The sequence below is a fragment of the Canis lupus genome, chromosome 20, assembly GCF_011100685.1.
Source record: "Canis lupus familiaris isolate Mischka breed German Shepherd chromosome 20, alternate assembly UU_Cfam_GSD_1.0, whole genome shotgun sequence".
NCBI classification, from domain to species: Eukaryota; Metazoa; Chordata; class Mammalia; order Carnivora; family Canidae; genus Canis; species Canis lupus.
In genome coordinates, this window is record NC_049241.1 from 16,035,285 (window position 1) to 16,059,584 (window position 24,300).

The 24,300-nt window shown below is 34.2% G+C and overlaps 1 protein-coding gene across 2 annotated transcripts in view; it reads right to left on the reverse strand.

The window, feature by feature from the left end:
• The window catches only part of CNTN6 (contactin 6), a 270,512-nt gene that overhangs the window by 77,003 nt on the left and 169,209 nt on the right, over window positions 1-24,300 (reverse strand). For both annotated transcript variants that reach the window (XM_038565825.1, XM_038565826.1), the window contains exons 7-8: window positions 22,786-22,888; window positions 1,797-1,981 (exon numbers count right to left, since the gene is read on the reverse strand). In XM_038565825.1, the coding sequence (XP_038421753.1) occupies window positions 1,797-1,981; window positions 22,786-22,888 (288 nt within the window). The remainder of the gene's footprint in view (window positions 1-1,796; window positions 1,982-22,785; window positions 22,889-24,300) is intronic.

The window sequence follows — 24,300 nt, forward strand, 5'->3', positions numbered from 1 at the left end:
CAAAGTTTCACACAGTTAATTCATGAAAGGAGTTAGGGTTTCAAGTCAATAGACAGGTTTGGATTTTAGACTTTATTTTTTCCCTACTGAATGGTTATGGAAAGTTACTTAATGTCCCTGAATATGTTACATTTTCTATAATGATATTAATACTTTAAGAATTTCTTTTAGAGGTTATAGAGATACGATATAGAGGGATAGGGTTCCAAATTATAACTTAAACACAGCAATATAATAAACCTGATTCTGTTCTTAAAATTTTTAGGTCTTATGCAATTCTCAGGTAATTGAGTCAATTACTCAATTGCTCCTTTGGGAGCACAATGACAAATAAATTAATAGGTGAGGAAGAAGCATAATATTTGTCCTATTGACCAATTATTCATTATTACTCCACAAGGATCATTTGAACTCATTAAATGGCTAATGACACGTGTTTCTACTTCTTACTATTGTTAACAATTACATGAATTAATATTTGTAAAATTTGCTGTGTAAGTTAACAGTTTCTGTATAGATATGGGAGAAAGTACTTTATTATTGACTTCTGGTTAAAGATACCCTCATTTTCTGTTTAATCATGTAGTTATATCTTTGTCTATTTAATAGAAAAATAAAATATCACTAAAAATTTGCAATGCCTTTAATACTTTGGTGACTAAAATACTTCCAGTCACATCCTTACTATTTTATTTACAATGGATGCTAGATTTGAAATAATTCTTATATATGTGTGTGTGTGTATATATATATATATATAACTACAACTGTAGAGGAATAATCAGCAGGATATCATGTTCTATATATAAAATAGTACTTTCCATCCAAGGTTAAAATAGGAAATTCTAAAGGAAATGGAAAATAATATAACCAAGGCACAATATGTTCTCCCCACAGGATACTCAATCACCATTCCTATGAGGTAATTACAATACCTTAGACTTTTCCAGTTATGAAAAAAATATGTATTTTCTCCAATTACTTTATCGTTGATTGTAAACATGTCACAAAGAAACATGGCAAATAGGAAAGTATTTTTGGTCATGTATAAATACAGTCTTAAAACATTCTCCAATATGGATGTATTAAATTTAGCAAAGAAGTTAAGAATATTTTAACTGCACCAAACATTTTGATAATTCTTGGGCGTATTTTATCGTTTATTTGCTGTAGAAAAAAAAAGAAGAAGAAGAAGCAAATTTTATGCAAGTGTGTATTTTGGCCTGGATAAACGAAGACATGAAGACAATTTTTATATAATATATGCTTTCATTTGAGATTCTGGTAATTGAGACAAACATGTATTTTAAGTAAAGTAATGACTTTATTTTTCTATTATGCACATATGAATAGACAAAATCTGGAAAATAGAAACAAATACTGAAAACTACCATTCAATATTATGTTTCTCCTGTCATTTTTTCCCTTCTTTTGTGAATTTTACCTGGAATTATCATTAAGATTCTCATGGGCTGTTGCTGAATGTTTTATGGGATGTATATTGGATTCTATGGCACTTTGTGTTATAAAGTTTTATAGCTTTAATGTGACACTGCTGATACTTTCAAGGCAATTATAATAAACAGTAGCATGCAACAACCATGATGGAATTAAAGCTATATTTTAAAAATGGTCATTCCTACCTGTCCATCATTGTATTAAATATCCTAATCCAGACATGTGTCTTCTTTATTTCTCCTATGACACTCTTCCACAACATGCTAATGACTTTCACTACTTACTATGAAGGATATTACTGAATATTTCATAAACTTTTTGAAATTCTATTGGCTTACCATAGAAAATGAGTTGACCCTTTGCAAGGTTTCTCCCTCGAAGGTTGCCTGCAATACACTCATAGAAGCCTTCATCTTCCTGTTGAAAGTTCGGGATTTCAAGAATAGCTTGGGATTTGCTGTACTTGACTTTCCCTGGCAACGGGTTTCCATCCAACCTCCTCCAACTAATATCAGGGACTGGACTAAACAGTTATACCTCATTAGAATAGAAGACAATTTAGTCTTTATGACAGTAGGATAAAAGAAGAGTGTCCTTAAGAATAATTCTCAAGGAAAAATTTTCCATCGATCTATTATATTGTGACTAGTTTTCAGATCATGCAATCATTCACCATCCATTCATACAGCAATTTATAACACTTTATTAAGAGATGTGCAAGTCATGGTACTATAATCAGGGAATAAGTCAATGAATAAAATAAACCTGTTTTCTGCCCTCATGTTGCTTAAAGACCAGTGGAGAAACATACAATAAATAAATAATAAAAAATAATACATCTGTAAATTGCAGTAAATGAAACAAAGGAAACAGGGTGCAGAAATAGGAACAAGATTATATCAATGTATACATGGTGGTCAGGAAATTCTTTGTAAGCATGTGACATTTAAGAATAGGCAAGCTTTTTCTATACTTATAGATGCTAAGACAAAAATACAGATTACTCTATGGCTAATTTAGCAATAACAGATTACTGAAGATATATGTGATGAGTGAGCTAGATTATCATGGGGGACCAGTACTATAAAATAGACTTATATAAATTGGGGGTGTAGATTTCATGATTTTCAAAAGAATGCACTAACTTATAGCTTATCTAAAACAAAAATAACAAAAACCCTATAAAAGTTAATTTTATATTGTACCCTATTCCTGTTAGAATTTGTGGAGTTCCTTTATTTATAGGTTTAACTTAATCTGATATCTAGTATCTTCAGTCTAGTATGAATATCTTTGAAAATAGCAAAAATATATTTATAATGTCTAAACCTAAGTGCTAATCATTTCTCTCTGCTTTTTACAAGGAATGGGCAAACTAGACCACTTTCAAATTATTTAATGATTCAGAATTCGCCTAACCATTCTAATAATTATTGGTTGCTCAAAATTCAGGTGACCTGCACCACACAGTCTCGAAATGTCTGCATCCTATTACATGCAGATTTTTTTTCGATAATAATAAGGGATGGACTTAGAAATTCATGATGAGAAAGACCTTATTTCTACAGATAAAAAGACAGCAGGGTCTATGTAAAATTAGAGCGGGAAAGTATTTCCTAATAAACTAATCACTTATAATAACAAATCCCCAATCCATTTACATTAAACATCTTTCCTTTTCTAGTGTCAAATCATTCTTCATTCTCTTATAGATTTCCAGATGATTTAAATGTTTCTATTCTAAATACATTTTAAATTAATAATAATAAAAGTAAATCATTTTATAAAGCCAGATTATAAACTTTATCAAAGATACAGGATTTCTACAAGTCAACAAAAGTAAAGTGGGAATTATCTAGTCAAATGCAAAGTAGATGACAAAGATCTGTGGAGTTTGAATGGTAAACTACAGAATATTGGTGATGGTGACTCAGTAAAGGCTTTAAATAAAGCAAAACTGATATAAAGTCCAAGGATTTTTTTTTTTTTTTTGGCAATGATGACCCTTCCGTGCAACTCAAAGATAGACATAATATAGAAAGTCATACATGTGCTCCCATATTTGTCAGGAAACATCCCCCAATCGCTGTGTGATTTATTTTTCTCAGAATTAGTATATAGTTACAAATGTAACTTGAATTTGGTTAAACACAAAATAAAATAATTATTATAATAAACTTAGTTTTTTAAAAAAACTAAGCCTTTTATTTATTTATTTTTAAAGACTTTATTTATTAATGAGACACAGAGAGAGAGAGAGAGGCAGAGACACAGGCAGAGGGAGAAGCAGGCTCCATGCAGGGAGCCCAACGTGGGACTCGATACACGGTCTACAGGATCACACCCTGGGCTGAAGGCAGCGTTAAAGCGCTCAGCCATCCGGGCTGCCCCAAAACTAAGCTTTTTAAAAAGCCTTGCCACCAACCACAAATTTAGGTTGACATTTTAGTAGAATGGCATATTCTCGCCAACTATTAAACTCAGATAACTGTTTTTTTTTTAAGATTTTATTTATTTATTCATGATAGATACAGAGAAAGTGGCAGAGACAGACGCAGAAGAAGCAGGCTCCCGGCCGCAAGCCCGATGCAGGACTCAATCCCAGGACTCCAGGATCACACCCTGATCCGAAGGCAGACACTCCCAGATAACTTGCTTTCTTATTAATTCATATTAAAGAATACAAAACTACAAATAAAAATGAAATTCTAGGGGCATCTGGGTGGCTCAGCCATTGAGCATCTGCCTTCAACTCAGGGTGTGATCCTGGGGTCCTGTAATCAAGTCCTGCATCAGGCTCCACATAGGGAGCCTGCTTCTCCCTCTGCCCATGTCTCTGCCTCTCTGTGTGTGTCTTTCATAAATAAATAAATAAATAAATAAATAAATAAATAAATAAATAAATCTTTTTAAAAAAGTTACGTTCTAGAAGAAAATTGTTCACACAGAAAGATTTTCACCAAATTTGGTGAATTTTAGAGTCTATACCCTATCATAAAAATTTAAATATATATATATATATAATGCATATGTAAAGATATTTAAGGTTACTATCGATGAGTAGTAAAAATATTAATGCTTTCAATTTTCGTCTTTCTGCTTATCTCGATTTTTCATTATTTTCCTACAAAAGTCTGCATTACCTGTGTAATACAAATTTCTAAGAAAATTTATTCTCAAAGAAAAATAGAGACTCTGATACTTTTCTAAATTCATGACCCTTTGTTATTTTTTATGACTGTGTATCTCTGAGGTTTGTAACAAATACATGTAAAGTAACCAACTAAAAAAAGCTTTTAAACTAAAGCATTAAGACAAAAAAATCAGTAAAGACTGAGTCTATTTCCTATAGTTGTATCATAGTTCATTATTTTGATTATGAAGACAGAAGTCAATTTTTGATATCACTAAATATCTTAATCTCTGAGTCAGTTTGACATTTAATAATAATTGTAGTAATATCACAATAGCTATTGCTTATTAACCACAAACTATGTGCCCTATATTATCTATGTGTACAACATGCATAGATAATTGCATTTATTTTTCCTACAACTAAGGGTGGCAGAACTAGGATCTGTTCCCAAGTGTCCTTGCCTCAAACTCTATGCATTTAAACATAAAACAATACAGATCCCACAGCTATTACAAGATCATATTCTGATAGCTTTAACATTTGTGGTTTTACAAGAGTAGATATCCATTTTAAGTGTCCAAATCAAGTGGAGGCAAAAATAATAAGTCCCACCCACCCCAACTATTCCTACTTTCCCCAAAAGAACTCAGTGATAATCCTGAAGTCTCTCTGGATAATTTCTTTCTTCCCTAAATGGATGAAGTGGTAAATCCTATAGAGATATATCTTTCTAATAGAAGTAATGCAGCAGAAACTGTCAGTACTCCACCTGTGTGCCTTTTGATCCCTTAGCCACCCCGGATTCTGAAGTGCTTTTACTCTCAACAGTTAATATCTGCATCTGTATCTCTTTGTTGACAACTACCCTCAAGCTGCTGTAGCTAATTTTCCCTTCACAAAGAAAGAGGTGAAAGCAGCTAGACATTTACACACCTCCAAGGTCAGCTCTTAATCACCTAATTGGGTGTTGTGGTACAAATCGCCCAGCTCCTTGCCACTGGTGGTGGGACATCTCTGGGGTGAGACCTGCCCTCTCTTCAGAGCTCCTCCGCAGGACTGAGGCAAATTTAACTTCTGTTGAATATCGTATGATACCATACTCTGCTGGCTACTCTCTCTTCTCTTTTCCACTTCTCAATTCTCTTATGGGTTCTTTCTAAGAACTCCTCTAACAAATCACTTGCAAAAAATTATCCTTTCAGAGTCTGCTTCTTGGAAAACCAATTTATTGAATTCCCAATATGCTGTGACCCTTCTTTTACCTTAATTACGATATCAAGTGTAAGGAACCCTTAAATAATTATCAGTATGGTATGTCCATATAGCCATTAGACAGACATAGAAATGGTTTTCTGTGGTATTAAACGTCAATGGAATACATGACCATAACTGAGCAGTAGAATCCTTGTGGAAAGCCACGACTGTGGAACATACAAGATCTAAGTTACACTAGAATAACAGCAAAAGGCTAGAAATGTAGAAAAGACGTAAGGCTGAACAGAGACAGAAAAGTTTTTTAGTTAAGAAAGGACACCCTCTGGATCTTTTTTCTTACCTCATTTGGGGTTGGAGTGATAAATCTTCACTAATAAACCTTTTAATTATGGAGAAGCTCATAAGATTCAATGTGCTGTCTTCTAACATAAGAACTTTTAAAGATTTTCCTTTAAAAAAATGCTTCCTATCTTTACTTCATCTTATTTGAATTGGGAAGTCTACACCTCTGGCTTCAGGACAGACACAAGATTCAGGTCTTGCCATTAGGAGCAGGTACACCATGGTCACTGCAGAGGTCAACTGTGAGAACCAAGGCAACCTGTCAGGGACAACTACACTCAATTCTGGGACTGCTTTTAGAAGAACTGTTGAAAGGAGAATCTTTCTTTGCTGTGGTTTGCTCAGACAGTATAATAGAAACTTGGAACTTCTAGGCAATAATTTCCCACCAAATGGAGTATCTTTGAAATCCAAAGCTAACATAAAGGATAGACACTTGGATTTTTCCACATGCCTGGACCAAGTTATGCCTGATACCCAGCCCCACCCAGGCCCACATGTCTCTTTGAACATTTCTGTAAATCAATACTTCTTTTTGTTTCCTTTTTTAAAAAGATTTATTTATTTATTCTTTAGAGATGCAGAGAGAGAGGCAAAGACATAGGCAGAGGGAGAAGCAGGCTCCTCGCAGGGAGCCCGATGTGGGACTAGATCCCAGATCCCAGAATCATGACCTGAGCCGAAGGCAGGCACACAACCGCTGAGCCACTCAGGCGTCCCTTTTTCCCTTTTTGACTGAAACTTGTTTAAGCCGTTTTCCTGCTGCTTACAAACCAATCCCACTCCCTGCAAAAAGACATGACAAATAGTTCTGAACACCTGGGTCTAAATGCAACCTGTATGATTGAATTATACAATATGGTGGATTTCCTCTGGATGTTACATTTTATACTCCGTATATTAGAACTGTAGGGCAACTAAACTATCAAAAACACTTAAAATTTTAAAAGTTTTTTTATAAACAGAAGTCTTATCAAGTATATTTTGTGACTACATTTTAGGTTAAAATTACTAATAGGAGAAAAACAGTTTTATAAGGACTCAGTTACTAATTAAATGTTGAGATTTTTTTCAAATTTGTTATGTCACTGCTAAATATGAATGCCATGATCCTTCTGATTATCACTGGTAATGTGATATATACAGACAGAATAAATGCAAAACACAGATTACATAAAATACATATGCATTTTAATGAAAACTTCCCATTTTGTCCTGAAACTTCTTAAGAAGACACTAAATCAACTACTTTAGATTTCACACCCTCTGTCTTTTCTGAAGGCATCCCAAATGGACAGTGGGTGGGAAGAACTGGAATGTACAAAAGATGAAATTATTTTAGTAATGAGCTTTAGTTTTTAAATATATTTATTTATTTGATAGAGAGCAAGTGCATCAGTGGGGATGCGGGGGGGCAGAGAGAGAATCTTCAAGCAGACTCCTCACTGAGCACAGAACTCAATGTGCTGCTCCATCCTGTGACCCATGAGATCATGACTTGATCCAAAACCAAGAGTCAACCAACTGAGCCACCCAAGTGCCCCAATCAGCTTTAGTTTTTAAATGCAATTTCATTTTTCTAAGACATACCATTCTATGTAAATTATAATTATAATAATAAAGCTATTATAATAGAATACTATTTATGTAGTACAGAGCAGAATGTAGCTCTTATCAGCTATATTTTGCTCTACCTTTATAAGCATGAATTTTCTCATTTATAGGATAGGGATTAAAAATAGTACATAATTCATAGGATTATTATGAGGATTAAATGATACAATCCAGGTCACATGTACAACACACTGTCAAGCAACATTAAACATGTTGTCTAGCAACATTTTAGTGTTAATAAGTCAATAAAACAACTTATAATCATTATGCTATTGTTATTATTTCAAAAGCAAAAACCCTAGCTGATATTTGTTTTCTGTTCTCTATTAAGGACTCCAATATGACTATGCATTCAACATAAATTGATTTATGAATCCTTTGTCAATTAAAATTAGATCTCCACACTGTGAAAGAAATGGGCACACAAACATCCCCATATGTCTCTAGAAGTAAATTTCTTGCATCTCACTGCTTTATATATTGACTACTAAGATGCTATTATGCCCAATCATAGTGGTCATGCTCATATCCTCATCATGACAACAGAGGTCTCTCAGGTGAGATACTACATGTTTTGCTGAGAAGTACCCTTGTTTTTCAACCCTAGTTAATCATCTAGAACCATGGTGGTAGTGTGGAAAGGAATTATACAGAATTCTCCAAAGAGAGAAAAAAATCCTATGTAACACTCCTGAGCATTTTTATGAATATTATAATCATTAATTGAGTGCTTACTATGTACCAGGCATTGTGACAGATGGCTTCCGTATGTTATCTGAGTTAGTCAGCTGGCAGCTGTTAACAATTCTAATTACCTTTTTGGAATGGTACTCACGTTTAGACAGGTAATGTCTGCTAAGTTGTTACCTGCCAATTCTCCTCTACTTAGAGTTCCAGTACAGGCTAATTTATTGTGACTCACCTTCAATTCTTTAGGTTACCACCCATTCAATTATAAACAATAGTAGACTACTTCTACTGGGCTGTAGCATTATTTTTAGGATCTATCTAGTTTGACTGTGTTGATGATGTTAGTGATGTAGTATTTGCTGGCAGTTCATTCTAGTTTAAAATAAGTGGTCTATTTAAAATGTACAGTTAATATATTAATACATGAAGAATGTCATGGAGACAGGGGGTCTTTGAGGGATCTTCAGAATGGAGATTATTGTTAAATCTTTTGAAACTGCACTGTTACAGAAGGGAAGCCAAAACAAATGGTGCTATCATCATCCTAACTGCAAATATCAGGCATTTCTGGCAACATTTTGCTTTTAGCTCCAATTCTTCCCTGCCTTTTTTTTTTTTTTTCAGTCTTCCCAATATGATATAGAAATAGAGCTTGGATATAAATCTCAATACAGAAAACGAATCTGAAGCAAGTCTCTTATTCAAAGTTTCCTCAGACCATAGGAGATGCACTCAGGAGCCTTGCATTTCAAAAGGAGCTTTGCAAAAACCTTTTCTGATTTTGCTACTATTTGCTAAATCAAGTTTGCCTGAAATGTGGGTCCTCATGGTTGTGAGATACTACCAGATAAAACACCAAAGTATTTTTTCTTTTTCTTTGTTCCTCCACCCCTCTGGTTTTGTGCTTCTTAAATAAGCATTGCCATAAATAAGGACTTTTCCCTCATTCTCTCTCATCATTATGCTTTTACTGTGTGAGCATTCTATTAATTTTATCTAGAGACACAGTATACATTTGTTAACCATCTGGCCTAGTTCCAACCTGAATTGGAAGTTAAATTAAAGCTCTTCACACACTAGTAGAAACTGTGCTTCAATTTTATACTATTATCCCATAAATAGAATTTTCATTACTAGTGCTATTTGAGAAAGCTTATATTTCTCCCCTGGATTTCTTAAACCTCATTATACACAGCTTAAATCCAGGCCATACTAAGTTTTTAACCAGAAACTTGTACAGAGAACCAGTTTCCTAAGATGCTCATATTTGGGATTATTCTTAACTTAAACCTCATTTCAGAAAAATCCTGTCAGTGGCCATTTTTAATCGAAGACAGTGAGGTAGAATAACAAAAAACAGCAAAGGTTGCCTTTGTTAAATTTTCAGACTGCTCGGCTAGCTGCTTTCATTTCCCCAACTTGAAATATTCATACAAAGAGTTTGGAATGCAAGATTGTCCTATGGGGATACAATGAGGATACATTCATGAGTTCTGTAGAACAATCTCACTGTTATGGAGAAAGGAAAACATTTTTTTTTTTTTTCCTGAGTGATCTAAATGCAGTCACGATCCTGTCCTACTGGTCAGAGTCTATACCAGGTTTCTCTCAGGGAAAAATTTTATGGTGCACATGTATTAGTCTGGTATATTTGACACTACAATTGCTGCAGCCATTTGAAAAGGTATGGTTTGGTCATAATAACAGTGGCAGCAGAATGAAGCTATCACGTAGGGTAAAAGGACACAAGCACGTTTTGTATGATTGAATGCATATTGTCCAATTTCTCTAGGTCTCAGCCTTCTCATAACTAGAGATAACAATGGGCACATAAAAGGCTTCTTGAGAGGATCAAATAAGGAAATATGAGTGAGAATCCATTGTGAAATAGAAAGTTTGAAATAAAAATAAGGTTTGCTAAATTTCTTTATTACCATGATTATTATCACATAAGGACAAGAAGGCCCTATTATCTAAAGATTCCCTGAGAATGTTATTGCCATTTTCAACTCCTTTTAACTAAAGTAAAGTAAGTTCTAATTGGCACATGAATCACAAACTGGAGACTGTCATTCCAAGGTGAAAATGACACTTCATTTAGTAGTTGATTAACAGCTTGTCCATAATGTTTTATCAATATATAATATTAACCTAAATAAAGACCTCTCCAATCATGAACATTAAGTTACTCTAGAATAAAGAAAATGATAATTTGGTTAAAGTATGTGAGGTTCTGGAGGCCTGTGTCCCATCAAATTTATGGGTCTTGACCTTAGCTCTGCTCATAACCATACACTTTCAGATAAAGGAAACATTACATATGGTATGCTAATATTTAATTATTTTATCATTAATATATCTAATATGTATTGAGCACATATTATATGCCTGGCACAGTGAAACCATGTAACAATACTATGAGACACAGGACTACTGTTATTAGTATTTTGTAGATGAGGATTCTGGGATTAGGAAAGCCTGGATAACACACCCAATATCACACTGTAAACTTAAAACAAAAAATGTTTTCTTTTTTTTCTTTTTTAAGATTTTATTTACTTATTCATGAGAGACACAGAGAGAGGGAGGGGGGCAGAGACACAGGCAGAGGGAGAAGCAGGCTCCATGCAGGAAGCCTGACATGGGACTTGATCCGTGGTCTCCAGGATCACACCCTGGGCTGAAGGCGGCACTAAACCGCTGAGTCACCTGGGCTGCCCCCAAAAAATATTTTCATAGAGATTGAGCTCTATTTTCCATCATGCTTTGCTGTTCCTACATGAACTAACCAGATATAAAATGAGTTATCTTATTAGGCTCTATTAGGATGTGCTAAGAAATATATTCTTCATCTAATGAACTAATGTGTTTGACAACCAGTGAATAGATTTCCTTTTGTCCAAGGACAAAGATGAAAGGATAGAGTGGCTTTGTTTTGTTTCTTAACATACTGAGATGCCTCTAGATTCCAATAAAGCTTCTAGGGATAGGTTTCAAGGTTGGCTGTGGAAAAAAAAAAAAAAAAAAAAGGAAGTAAGTAACTTCTTTTCCTTCAGCTCAGTACCACCTTGGTACTTGGATTTGAAATCTCTCTCATGCAATTGCCAATTATTTAAAAAGTAAGAAATGTAGGTCTCCTGAGAAAGGTGGTGATAGACTGGGATGGGAAGGATGACGAGTTGCTTCCAGAAGCATATATATTCTTCTTGGATGATTTTTAGAGCCTTTAAATTAGTTTAATTTTAGAAATAGCACTGTTAAACTCCAATTTATGGCTTGGGAGAAGAAAAAATGAAAGCAATCTTTGACACTGTGGATTCAGAGTATAGAGTATTCAGAGTAAATTCAAAAGAGGCCCAGCTTGTAGGCTGGTCTGTGAAAGTGGCCCTTTTACAAGCGTTCTTGAGGAGAATTTGGCAACACATTTCAGAAAACTTAGCTTTTTAGAATCCTTTTACCCAATAATTCTAACTTTCTAAAAATATACTGAGGAAGTTCTCATGGACATGGGTAAAATATAGCCACAAGAGTATTCATTACATCATTATTCATGGCAACAAAAAATGGAAACAAAAGGAACATAAGTGTCTACTAGGAGAAGGCTGACTGAAAACATACATTCTGTCCCCTGTCATCAAATATGAGGGTAAAGAAGATTGGTTAAGGATTTAAAGACACATTCACAGTTTATGGTTTTAAGATTTTTAATCTTTTTAAAAAAGATTTTATCTATTTATTCATGAGAGACACACACAGAGAGGCAGAGATGCAGACAGAGGGAGAAGCAGACTCCCTGCAGGGATCCTGATGGACTTCCCTGAGCGGAAGTCAGACACTCAAACACTGAGCCACCCTGGCATCCCTAGTTCTAAATTTTTTTAAAAACATTTTACAAAATAAATATATAGAAACAATGTGAACAGCACAATCAATAAAAGAGTATGGGGGAATCTCTGGGTGGCGCAGCAGTTTGGCGCCTGCCTTTGGCCCAGGGCGCAATCCTGGAGACCCGGGATCGAATCCCACATCGGGCTCCCGGTGCATGGAGCCTGCTTCTCCCTCGGCCTATGTCTCTGCCTCTCTCTCTCTCTCTCTCTCTCTCTGTGACTATCATAAATAAATAAAAATTGAAAAAAAAATAAATAAAAGAGTATGGGATTATAACCTAAAGTATAAAATAAATGTCCACTAAGGAATACTGATATAAATAAATGAATAAATGGGGAGAGGGAAGTGACAAATCTCCCATGCAGAGGAATGCCAAATAAATTATAAGGACTTAGTACCTTAAAGGAGGTGAAGCATAACTCCTTATTCATTAAGTGAGGATGGTGCATACCAATCTCCTTCCAAAGGGTCAATATGGGAGGAGAGAAAAATCAGTAATTTTACAGAGGAGCATCTTGACAAAAACTACTTCAGCCGGGTGATGAAGACTCACATCAGCAGTCATAAATCATTTTGATAGCGTAGTAGCATTGATATGATGTGGTGAAATGGCACTTTGCCTTTGGGTTCTTCTTTCCCCAAACCATAACCTCCATCTAAATATGAGGAAAATATTACACAAACTCCAACAGAGGGTGATTCTATAATGACACTGACCATCACTCCTCAGAACTGTCAAGGTCTTCAAAAACAAGGGAAGGCTGACACACTTTTACAGCCAACAAGAGCCTAGGAAGACCAAAAAAAAAAAAAAAAAAAAAAAATTCTCAGTGTAAAATGGTAGCCTTAGATGGGCTCCTGGGATTAAAAAAGAAAAAAAGGATGTTAGGCCAAACCAAAGAAACTTGAATTATGGATTCTAGTAAAAACATCGGTTCATTGATTGAAACAAATGTACCATCTTTTTTTTTTTTTTTTAAATTTATGGTAGTCACAGAGAGAGAGAGAGAGAGAGGCAGAGACATAGGCAGAGGGAGAAGCAGGCTCCATGCACCGGGAGCCCGACGTGGGACTCGATCCCGGATCTCCAGGATCGCACCCTGGGCCAAAGGCAGGCGCCAAACCACTGTGCCACCCAGGGATCCCCAAATGTACCATCTTAATGTCAAATGCTAGTAATAGGGGGAAATGTGTGGGGTTATATGGGATTTTGCTGTTCTATCTGCTCATTTCTTCTGTTCTTAAACTGTTATTAAAAGGTCTGTTAATTAAAAGAAAGTATTGGTGAAAGGAGACAAAGAAAAGCAAGAATCTCCTATTTCTCAGAGATCTAAAGGACCCCTTAAATAATAGCTTAAAATTAGTTCTGCCAAAGGAATGGAGGGTGAACCCCTCTAATCTCAGTGTAACAAAGGGTAGCCTGAGGAAAAGATAATCAGTAAATTTCCCAGAGCGAGTATCTTTGAATCTTCCTTCCCTGAAAGTTTGTAAGGAAAAAGTAGATCCCAAGAAAAATGTGTTATCTGTGTTGTTGCATCCAGTCTATCTTCAGAAGCCTGTGAGCTCCCCATGGCCTATATGTAATCTTTATTTCCCCAGCACCTATTTTGGTGTATGCTGCTTGCAAAATTCCTCTGACTGACTGACTAAATAAATGAAGGAATAAAGGAATTAGTGATTGAATGAGGTATTCAAAGCAGATTTGCTGAGTTAAGAAATACGTGTGTCTAATTTGCTAAATGAGTGAGTGAGGGGATGATAGTGACCCTTATATATGTTATTAACCACAGAATTTTGAAATGGTAAATCCATTATTCTAAGCAAGTCCTTGAGGATTGCGTTGGCACAAAATATAATGCAGGGATCCCATGTCTCTTTCCTGTGTGTTCCTTTTTACCTCCTCAGTTAAAGCAACTCTGACAATGACTGTAATTAATAAAATTGTCACTATTTATTGATTGTCTTTTATGGGCCAAGTACTTTGGTAGGTAAGTAGGTAAGTTTAATGATATTTCCAGTCCTTACAACAATTCTATTCTATTCTATTCTATTCTATTCTATTCTATTCTATTCTATTCTATTCTATCTATCTATTATCTATCTATCTATCTATCTATCTATCTATCTATCTATCTATCTAATTTTGCATTTATTTTATAGATAAGGAAACTCCTCATAATAGCCCAGCTCTTGACAGAAGAATTTAGGATTGAAACACTAATCTCTTTGAATTCAAATTCTGTGCTCTTTCCAGAACATAATGTTGTCTTAAAATGTTAGGGAATCTGCTAATAATTCATTCAGTCCTAGATGAGTGCACATGTATATGTGTTTGTTGAGGATTGATACCTTTCAATTTCTCAAAGATTGGCTTGAATATTTATCAGGTCTCAGATTTGCATGCATGGTCAACAGATGTGTATGTGTGTGGGGGTACATTCTATGGAGCTTGCCATAGAATTTACCAGATTTTATCAGTTTATGCCAATCAACACAGCATCATGATAGCATGCAAAACAATTAGCAAGCACTTAGATCAGGTTTCAGTGTGGGGCAAATGAGACAAACTATACGAAGAAAAATACTCCACTCTTCAGCTACTCAATTCAATGAGAGAGAAAGAGACAAAAAAATAAAGCTAAATTACTTATAAGACATCCATATAGGAAAAGTTTAAGGTATCTCTTTGATTGTATTTAAAGCTAATTGTTAAAGGCCTAAAAGATCTGAATGTACTTAGTTTGATTTGAAACTACCATTGTCATCCTGAGGTCTCACAGGGACTTTTTTGTGCCATAATCTGCCATGATGTCGATATGTATGAGAAAAAAAGTGAACATTAGATAGCCTCTCTTCATCTGAAGGTTCTGGAATACCTAAAGACATCTTAGTGAAAGTTAACATTTATTGATTGCAATTAATAGCCAAGCTGGGTATCTTTTCTTTCATAAATCAGAAAAAAAATAAATAAGAATATACATATATACATAAATATAGTCCTGCATGAAAGCTCCTGAATACATAGAACATTCAGTGCTGCTACTAATTTTATTTACATTTCTGAGCTCTAGCAGCAAAGTTACTAAATTAAGGTTAAAATAAAAAAGGAAAATATGTTTGGTTGTTTATAAGAGCAGTAGAAGAGTTTATGAGGGATATCAGTTTAACTTCTGCACAAACAGCAAAGGCCTATATTTTCCTAACAGTAGACACTAAAATATATCAGTCAGTCATACTACATTTGCATAGCACCTATACACAGAGTTTCTCAGGGTGTTTTACAATACAGTTAATTTGCAGCTTAGATAATTAAGAGTCTGTCATGTTAAACAAATGAGACAAAGCTGAGAGTTGAAAGCTGTGATCATGTCAACTCTGAAACCCCAACATAGAAAGTGGGTTACATATCCCCACAGTCATAGCAATTAAAGTTCAAGCAGGTATCTAAAATTTTGTCTTAATTACTCTCTACTCATGCTAGTCTATGGTGGTTTAAGATGGCTAGCTTCTATGAGTAAACACTCAGGTCAGCTTTCCCTACACTTTACTCTCTAGTCTCCCTGCCTACCTGATGGCAGCAGCCTCCCAAAGGCTGCTTTCAAAAGGTTATATTTTGAAACTTTAAAAAATTTATAATGTATAAAGATAAAACTTACTTGTTACTGAAATGTTAGTAATTATAGAGACTCTAAATGGGAAATATATCTATAATTCCATTCCCCAGATAAAATCTTTTAAACATTTTACTGAAAGTTTTCAAGGCTTTTGTTAGGAAAACATTTACAGACTAGGGGCTAACTACCTCTACACACAGGGAATGAATTCATATATTAAAAGATAATTTGATGCAAATATCAAATGGCTATGTGTGAGGTTTTTTTTTAAGATTTTATTTATTTATTCATGAGAGACAGACAGAGAGAGAGAGAGAGAGAGAGAGAGAGGCAGAGACATGGGCAGAGGGAGAAGCAGGCTCCATGCAGGGAGCCTGATGTGGGACTCGATCCCAGGTCTCCAGGATCACACCCTGGGCTAAAGGTGCGCTAAACCGCTGAGCCACCTGGGCTGGCCGAGTGTGAGTTTTGAAGATCGAATCAGTGCGATTTAGAGTAGAATTCCAGATCTGCAATTTATGTGGATTTAGTTAGTTAATTTCTTTAAACTTCACTGTATTTACCTTACAATTGGCAATAATAACAATACATGACTTCCAACTATGTTCAAATCACTGGGACTACACTTGCCTTTCTGCTCGAAACAAATGAAAAACTAGACAATTACATGGGAAACAAACTTGATTCCAGAAATATAACAATGGACGGCACAAAACTGTGATCCCTAAAGGAGAGGAAATACACAAAGCAAGATTTGGTATCCTGTTTTCTATATACAGGTATTTTTCAGAGAAGAGAATAAGGAAGAGAAACCTAAATAGGACCTTAATATTTCTCTGAGTTGAGGAGACACACAAGATTAAGTGACTGGGATTGCAGAGCAGAGTATCAGAGATGATGGGGTAATGAAAAGAAAGTGCATAAGCGTGTCACACGAGACTCAGCATAGAACAATTTTCAGAGCTCAAACAGGGCTATAAGAGAGTTGAGTTCATCTGACCTACTAGAAAAGAGACTTAGTAAATATTGGGAGCATTCAATAGGGGGATGTATCTTACTAGTTAACTAGCCTCAGACTAAAGTCTATTCTATATGTAGTCTAAGGAAGCTTAATAATAAACCATAGTAAGATCAAGCAGATTTATAGTAACTTAACTCCTGTCAATAAAATCCAATACTTTAAATAAATATGCCATAATCAGGATATAACAATGTAACATTCACAATGTTTAAAATTCAATCTAAAATTACTAGATAACCTAAAAAGTATAAAAATGAGAATCATGACTAGAAGAAAAAGAAGTCAACAGACACAGATTCATAAGTAACAAAGATGATAAAATTAGCAAGCTAGGAATTTCATAATATCAATAAGGATCCTGTATAATAGCAAGGGATTATAGCTGAAAGAACTGTAGACCTCAGACTCTACACAAGAAAGAGTCTCCTGGGAAACCCAAAGACAATAGGGGAGGCACAAACAAAGACAACAGAGAAAATGTTAGCCTCTGACACCACAGCTACAGTAAACAAAAATGGTAAGCAGTAAACACATCTTAACTCCTTGCTGGATAAACGTAAAACCTCACACTAAAATCTAATAACCCCAATTCCGTTTAATTGATAAACCTCATCTATGGTTTCAATGACAACAACAAAAATACAAAGCATATCAATAAGCAGACTGCAGAGACAAAGCAAGCATTGGAACCACCCTCAAATATGGCAAATATTCTGGGATTACCAGACTGGAAATTTAAAATTACTATGATTAATGTGCTAAGGGCTCTAATGGAAAAAAACAGACAACACATGAAAACATATGATTAATGCAAGCAGAGAAAAGGAAGTTGTAAGTAATGACCAAAAGGAAATGCCAGGAAAAAAAAAAAAAGAAAGAAAGAAAGAAAGAAAAGAAAAAGAAACAACAAACAACACTGTAATACAAGTGAGAATTCCTTGATAGTCTTGCCAGTGGCCTGAACATGGCTAAGGAAAAAATAGGTGAACTAGAAGAAATAGCAGTAGAAGCTTCCCAAACTTATATGCAAAGAGAAAAAAGAATGAAAAGCAAACAAACAAAATCAGAAACCCAGAATATCCAACAACTGTGGGCAACTACAAGTGGTGCAACAGATATTTATCAGAAATACCAGAAGGAGAACAAAGAAAAAAAAATAGAAGAAATAGCTGAAGTAATGATGGTTGGGATTTGCCAAGATTAATGACAGCTACTATGTCATAGAGCCTCCGAAGAAGCTCAGAGAACACCAGTCAGTCATGATACAAGCACCCAAAAAAGCTATACATTCAAGAGAAGGAATATTCCACAGGAAAAGGAAGATATTGCATAATTATGCAAGTATGTGTGTGCTGTATTCCACCCATGTTTAATGAAAACCAGTCAGCATTTTAGAAACCATCTTAGGTCCTAAAAATAAAAAACTTAGTAAGAATAAGACATAGCACTGACCTGTTTTAATTTTTCCCTCCCATATACCAACCAATTCACCTATTGATTGCCTTCCTCCCTTCCTCCCTCTCTTCCTGCTTCCCTTTAACTATTTATCTCTCTTATGTATCAAAATATATAAACACTTGCTTAATGAATATATAGTTTATAAAATAAAAAGCATTCATTTTTTAATTAAAGTGTTTAGAAACTTTGTTAATAAGAAAAAGAACTTTGATTTCTTTCTGCAAATTAGCTTTGCTCAGTTTTGTGTTGATCAAACATCTTAAAAAGAAATGTGGCACCTCAGAAAGTGAACAAGGAGATTTAAATTGATTTGTACAAAGCAGTTACTATATTTGAAAAAAAATAAAAAAAGAATAACAAAGCCCAAATTCAACATGGCAATATATTCATGAAGACATGTCAGAGAACATGATCCATAATTATTTTTAGTAGAGTTTGTAAAAGCACTTTGTAATAAATCTGCAAATATTGATTTATAATTTATAAAGCAAGAGGTTTGATTTTTAACATTTTCAGGTTGTTATTTTATGCCTATCCTATAATAATTTTTTAGAGAATGTGTTGTTTTTATTAATTATGCAAATTTTTAAAAAGTTGTCATAGTATAAATGACAAATTTTATAATAGACTAAAAGGCATTTTCTGTATGTTTGCAGTGTCTCAACTGCAATGCAATTTGTTCTATGAAAACTGCTGGCAAGCATATATAAAAACTTTTTGTTAGTAGCTCACATATTGTTAGTAGCTCAAATATTATAAATATTTTCCAAAATATACAAAACATTTTCACATACATTTCATCCACCTATAGAAATGAGAAATGCTTCTACACTGCAATTACACAAAATATGTGTTTCTTATACAGGTTACTTTAAAACTATCACTTTGACCTAGTGGATGCTTTGGACTTTCCATTTTAACCCCAAGGAGTTTCAATCTCATATTAATGACTATAAGAAACATGATCTCAACATTGATTGATTTTGTCACATAAAATCTTATGGAGTATATTCCAGTAAACCAATCATTTCCTCAGCAATTTTCTATGAAGTAATTCTCATCATTTTCCATTCTTCTTCATTTTATTTCATGCACAACACATCTTCTATGTATAAACTTAACAGTGAATATACAGTTTATCCATGAGATTTAACATTTCAAGAGGGTTTTTTTTTAACTATTATTTTTCCAACTCAAATTTTCCTAAGTCAGATATTGCTAGTACAAATTATATCAGGAAGCTTAGGTACTCCTACATGTTTTTAAGATAATACATTTTAGCACATGCAATTTCACCAGTTTTCAGGTTTTAATGTGTTAATTGTTTCCAACACCACGAGATAAATAAAAGAGATGATTTCATTTATTTCTAAAGCATTCCATTTGAGAATTTTCAACAATTTACCTCATATAGCCTAAGGCTGTGGCTCCCCTATTTGGATTATTAATTCACTCCTTCCATTTCCTTCCAGTGAATTCTTATAGAATGTACCCATGAATGGATCAAGAGTGAGGTCAAATGCGGAACTTTAACTGGGATGGTCAACATTTCCTGACTCTACTTTTTTCCTTTCCTCCACCACTCCATGTCATAGCAAGCTGACCTGAAAATGGAGTGTGGATCTTTAGCAATATTTTGAATGACATATCTTTCACCAAAATGCAGGCCAAATTAGAACTTACCACCTATCTGTTTAAATGCATGGCATGTGCGTGGGTGTGAGTATGGGTGTGTGTGTTGAGAGGAAGAGAGAGAGACAGTCAGCAGAGGACAGAGAGAGAAGGGAATGTGACAAAGATTTATACTTCGTTGGCTCAGGTGAAGGATATATATAACTGACATAATTGTCCATGTATTGCTCTTTCAACATTTCTGTAGATTTGAATTTTTTAGAAATAAAATGTAAACATAAATAAAATTAAGAAATCTGATATGTGAGCAATTCAAAGCCTCTACAGATCAACCAAGTTTTCTTCTTGTTTGCTCCTCTTTTCTACTCCAGAATTGAGCTTCTTTTTTGCTCTCTCTTATACTGCCATGAGTATAAGAGACAAAAGGAATGGACATGTAGATCCTCTGAGATACCGATATCTAGTTCCGTTATCCCCACTAATTCAAACACTGATTAGACAAAAAGATAAAGATAATTTGCATTTTGGATTCAGAATAATTCAATGAATGTTCATTGCCTAAATGCCAAGCTTAGTGCTAAATGTTTTTTACGTGTAATATCCACTCTATACTTGAAAATAACATAAAAGGCAGGTATCATTATAACTCCTCTTGGATGAGTATGTGGAAATTCATAAAGGTTAAGAAACATATTTGCTAATAGACAACTCTGGAGAATATTGCAAATTGAATCTGTCTTCATTGGTTTCACAAGCAGATATCTTAATCATTTATTTAAAAGTTTCTAAGTTCATAATTTAAAATCAGGTGAATTTATTTACATGAGATTCTTGAGAACCAGCCTCAATAATTTTCAAAGTTATTTACTATGTAAGAGTATTTTTTAAATTACAGGAATCCATATTTCCTGATGCCAAATATAATAGAATCGACTATAAATATTACTTTCAGATGCTTTTATTGGTCTTTTTAAATAAATTGTCTAATTCTCAAAGATTTTGCTGACATTTTATGTTTTTTTTTTATAAACTTTAATTTTGGAGAAAGCTTGAAAGTGGCGAAAGTTAATCATAACTTAAAAGGCTGTGACATAAAGTCCCCTTTTGTCACTTTCTTAAGCATGATTTAATCAGTTGGTAATTATTGGACAAATACTATGGGAACAATATTGTATGAAAATAAGATACGGTCTCTTAAATACATGAGAAATGAATAACTTGAGAAATTTAATATAAAGATCTACAAAATTTCATATATGGAAAGGAACTTAAGAAGACTTAGTATATCTGATAAAAAGACAGGTAGGGCTAGCTAAGAAGAGATAGGTAGGAGGCTCCATGATCAGGTTCACAGAAATCTCAAAAATGTGTAAGTGTAAGGAAACCAGGGGTAAGGGAACACATCAGACTACACTGCCCTAGTTGCTGCGGGGGTGGGAATGGGGGTGTCTTTTTTTATGACAGTCATCTGTGACCAACAAACTAAAAACAGACCCTAAAAAGAAGTAAGCCATTAAAGATGTTATCACTTGTCCTGCTTACACAAAGGTGCTGTCAGTAGAGAAATTAAAAAGATTTAAGTTCCCTGGTTAGCTTCTAATAAAAGACCAACCCTAAAAGCCCTCAGTGGCAGCTCTGCCAGGACCCTTCTCAATCCTGAGAGCTTTTTGTTCCTTGTATCCTTGCTTAATAAAACCCTATTGCTTTACTCACTCTCCTTCGTTCTTTGACTCCATGAGACAAGAACCTGGATCTCCTGCTTCATATTTACTTAATAACAAAATGGAAACTTTTAAAAATGTTTTTCATGTTTTGGAGTGTAAATTACTTTTTCTAAATGTGATGACCACTTTGGGAAGAGACTGAATTTAGAGGTAAGCCTTCAAATTTGATAGGGTCAAGTCTCTTACTATTCCAAATATGTTTTATAGAAAAGAATCATCATTACCTGGAGGTTTGTTAGAAATAGAAAAATCAAGACTCACCTCAGACCTACAGAATCACAATTTAACATGTCCCTAGGTAATTCATATGCATACTTTAAAAACAGCAGATCTAGTCTATCTCTTCGTTACTTGGGTACCAGTACTTAGAGGCATAAAAATGAGTCTGAATATAGCTAAAAGGCAAAAAGTTGTCTGCATACTCTATGCAAAAATGCAAATATTTGGCTGGCTTAAAAGCATTCTAAACCTGTTAGCTCATAAATACTTATCTGAGTAAAACAAAGTACCTGCACGACCAGGGCAGGTTTCGCTCAATTCTAATGATCTACTATGAACAATAGGCTTTAATTAGTTTTATTTTGGAAACCTGCAGTGCAGATTTTTTCACTTATAAGTATTGCTGATTAATTAAGCAAAAAGATACTCCAGGCAATATATAGCTGGATGTAGGATAAGATGGAGTAAAAGATATGTTGGAGATTTAGTGACTTGTTCACCATCTTATACAAATACACACATTCCTCCTTAAGATGCTGCCCAAATGGGACTCATTATGCTAAAACTAGAGGAAATATCAGCACATTTAGGGGAGGCCCAATCATTTTCAGAGTATTAGGCATGTTTGTTTAAATTCTAATCAGAAAGTTCCACTTTTGCCCAGCACTTGAAATCTATTTGGTAATTTACCTTAGAGCAATGTTTGAATAACAAAAAGGTTTAAAAAAATTAAACAACCAGAAACAAAACAAAACAAAACAAAAAAAACCTTACTTTCCAAGGGCAAAGCATTCCAGTTTTACAGATGAATCCTTTGCAGCTTGTATAGTTTCAGGAAAACGAACTTCAATCTTTGGTTCATATTCCCCCATCACACCTGTTAAATATCAAAAGAGCTAGCAGCATTTCTGGAGAATAGAGGTTTTCTGTGAAGTAAATGCTTCATTAACCAAAATCCGATTATTTTGTCCTTCAATTAACAACATTTTTATATAGTTCAATAAGTGATAGAGGGCAAAGAAACTATATGATGCTACTTAAGGAAATAATGCATTCCTTTTTTGCTTAAAAAAGAAATATCTAAGATATATCAATGTATCAGAGTAGAGGCATCCCAAATTTCCCTATAGTCCATATCAGAATCTTAACAAAGAATTTGTCTTCCAATTAAGAAATGAATGCACTTAGATTCTTTTTTTTTTTTTTTTTGAATGCACCTAGATTCTAAAATGCTTCTGAATTATCAAGAAAGTGTCTTCTCAGATCTATTACCCTTGCATGGAACTCATGGGGCCAGATCTGTTCAGGAATAAGGAAATTTTCAGCTAATACTGTAGGAGTTCTCTTAATACAGAATAACAGTACTTCTACAACAAAACCTATGAAGTAAAACAGTAATTGAAGTAAAGACATAAATCTGCTTATGTCAGTTCATTAAGGATTTACTGCTAAAGCAGTTTGGTATACACTTATTAAAAAACAGTTGTTTTTATAGTTTCAAATTTTTCAATAAGGAATTGTGGATATGGGCAAGGATAAGAATAGGACAGTAGTCTAATATATGTAAATATGCTATCCACGAGAGGTAAAACAGAAAAATCTCTCTAGGCTATCCTCATTAACTCAATTAATTTAATCAGTGGCAAATCAAGATTCTTCAAATATTTGATTCTTTTTTTTTCTTTTAACTTACATACTAAATAGCAGAGTAATACATTCCAAAAGTAAATGATTTATTTGTGTCCAGTACAACTGCACAGAAGCTGAAACTTACAAAATATGTATCAAATAAAAGTACTGATTTTTAAGATCTTGATCATTCTAAACATTCAAAGAAGCTATGGTTGATGTGGTAGAGAGTACTAGTTCAGCCAACTAAATCGGTTAAATTTTCTATGTTCTATTTTCTTGACTTCTTATAGTTCTTGAGTGACTACTTTTAGAAGAGATTTGATATTTCTTATATAAATACCATTAATATTGTATAATTCTTCTAATCTGTTTTTACCATGTATGTATTAAGGAGAATAGAGGGGATAGAAGAATGAAGGAACTAAGAAGGGGAGAGGCAGAAACTAAAAGTAGACCAAAAAAAGGAAAAATGGTAGAATTTCTATTCATATTATTGGTTATGAGCTCTTTCTGTGATGAACTGAATACTCACTGAAGGGAAGAAATTGGACTTATGAATAAATCTAGTGGTTGCTGAATTCTGAATGAAGACTACACAAACATGTTTGGGTGGTTAGTGATTACAAAAGCTCTGTCATAAGAACTACCAGTATGGAG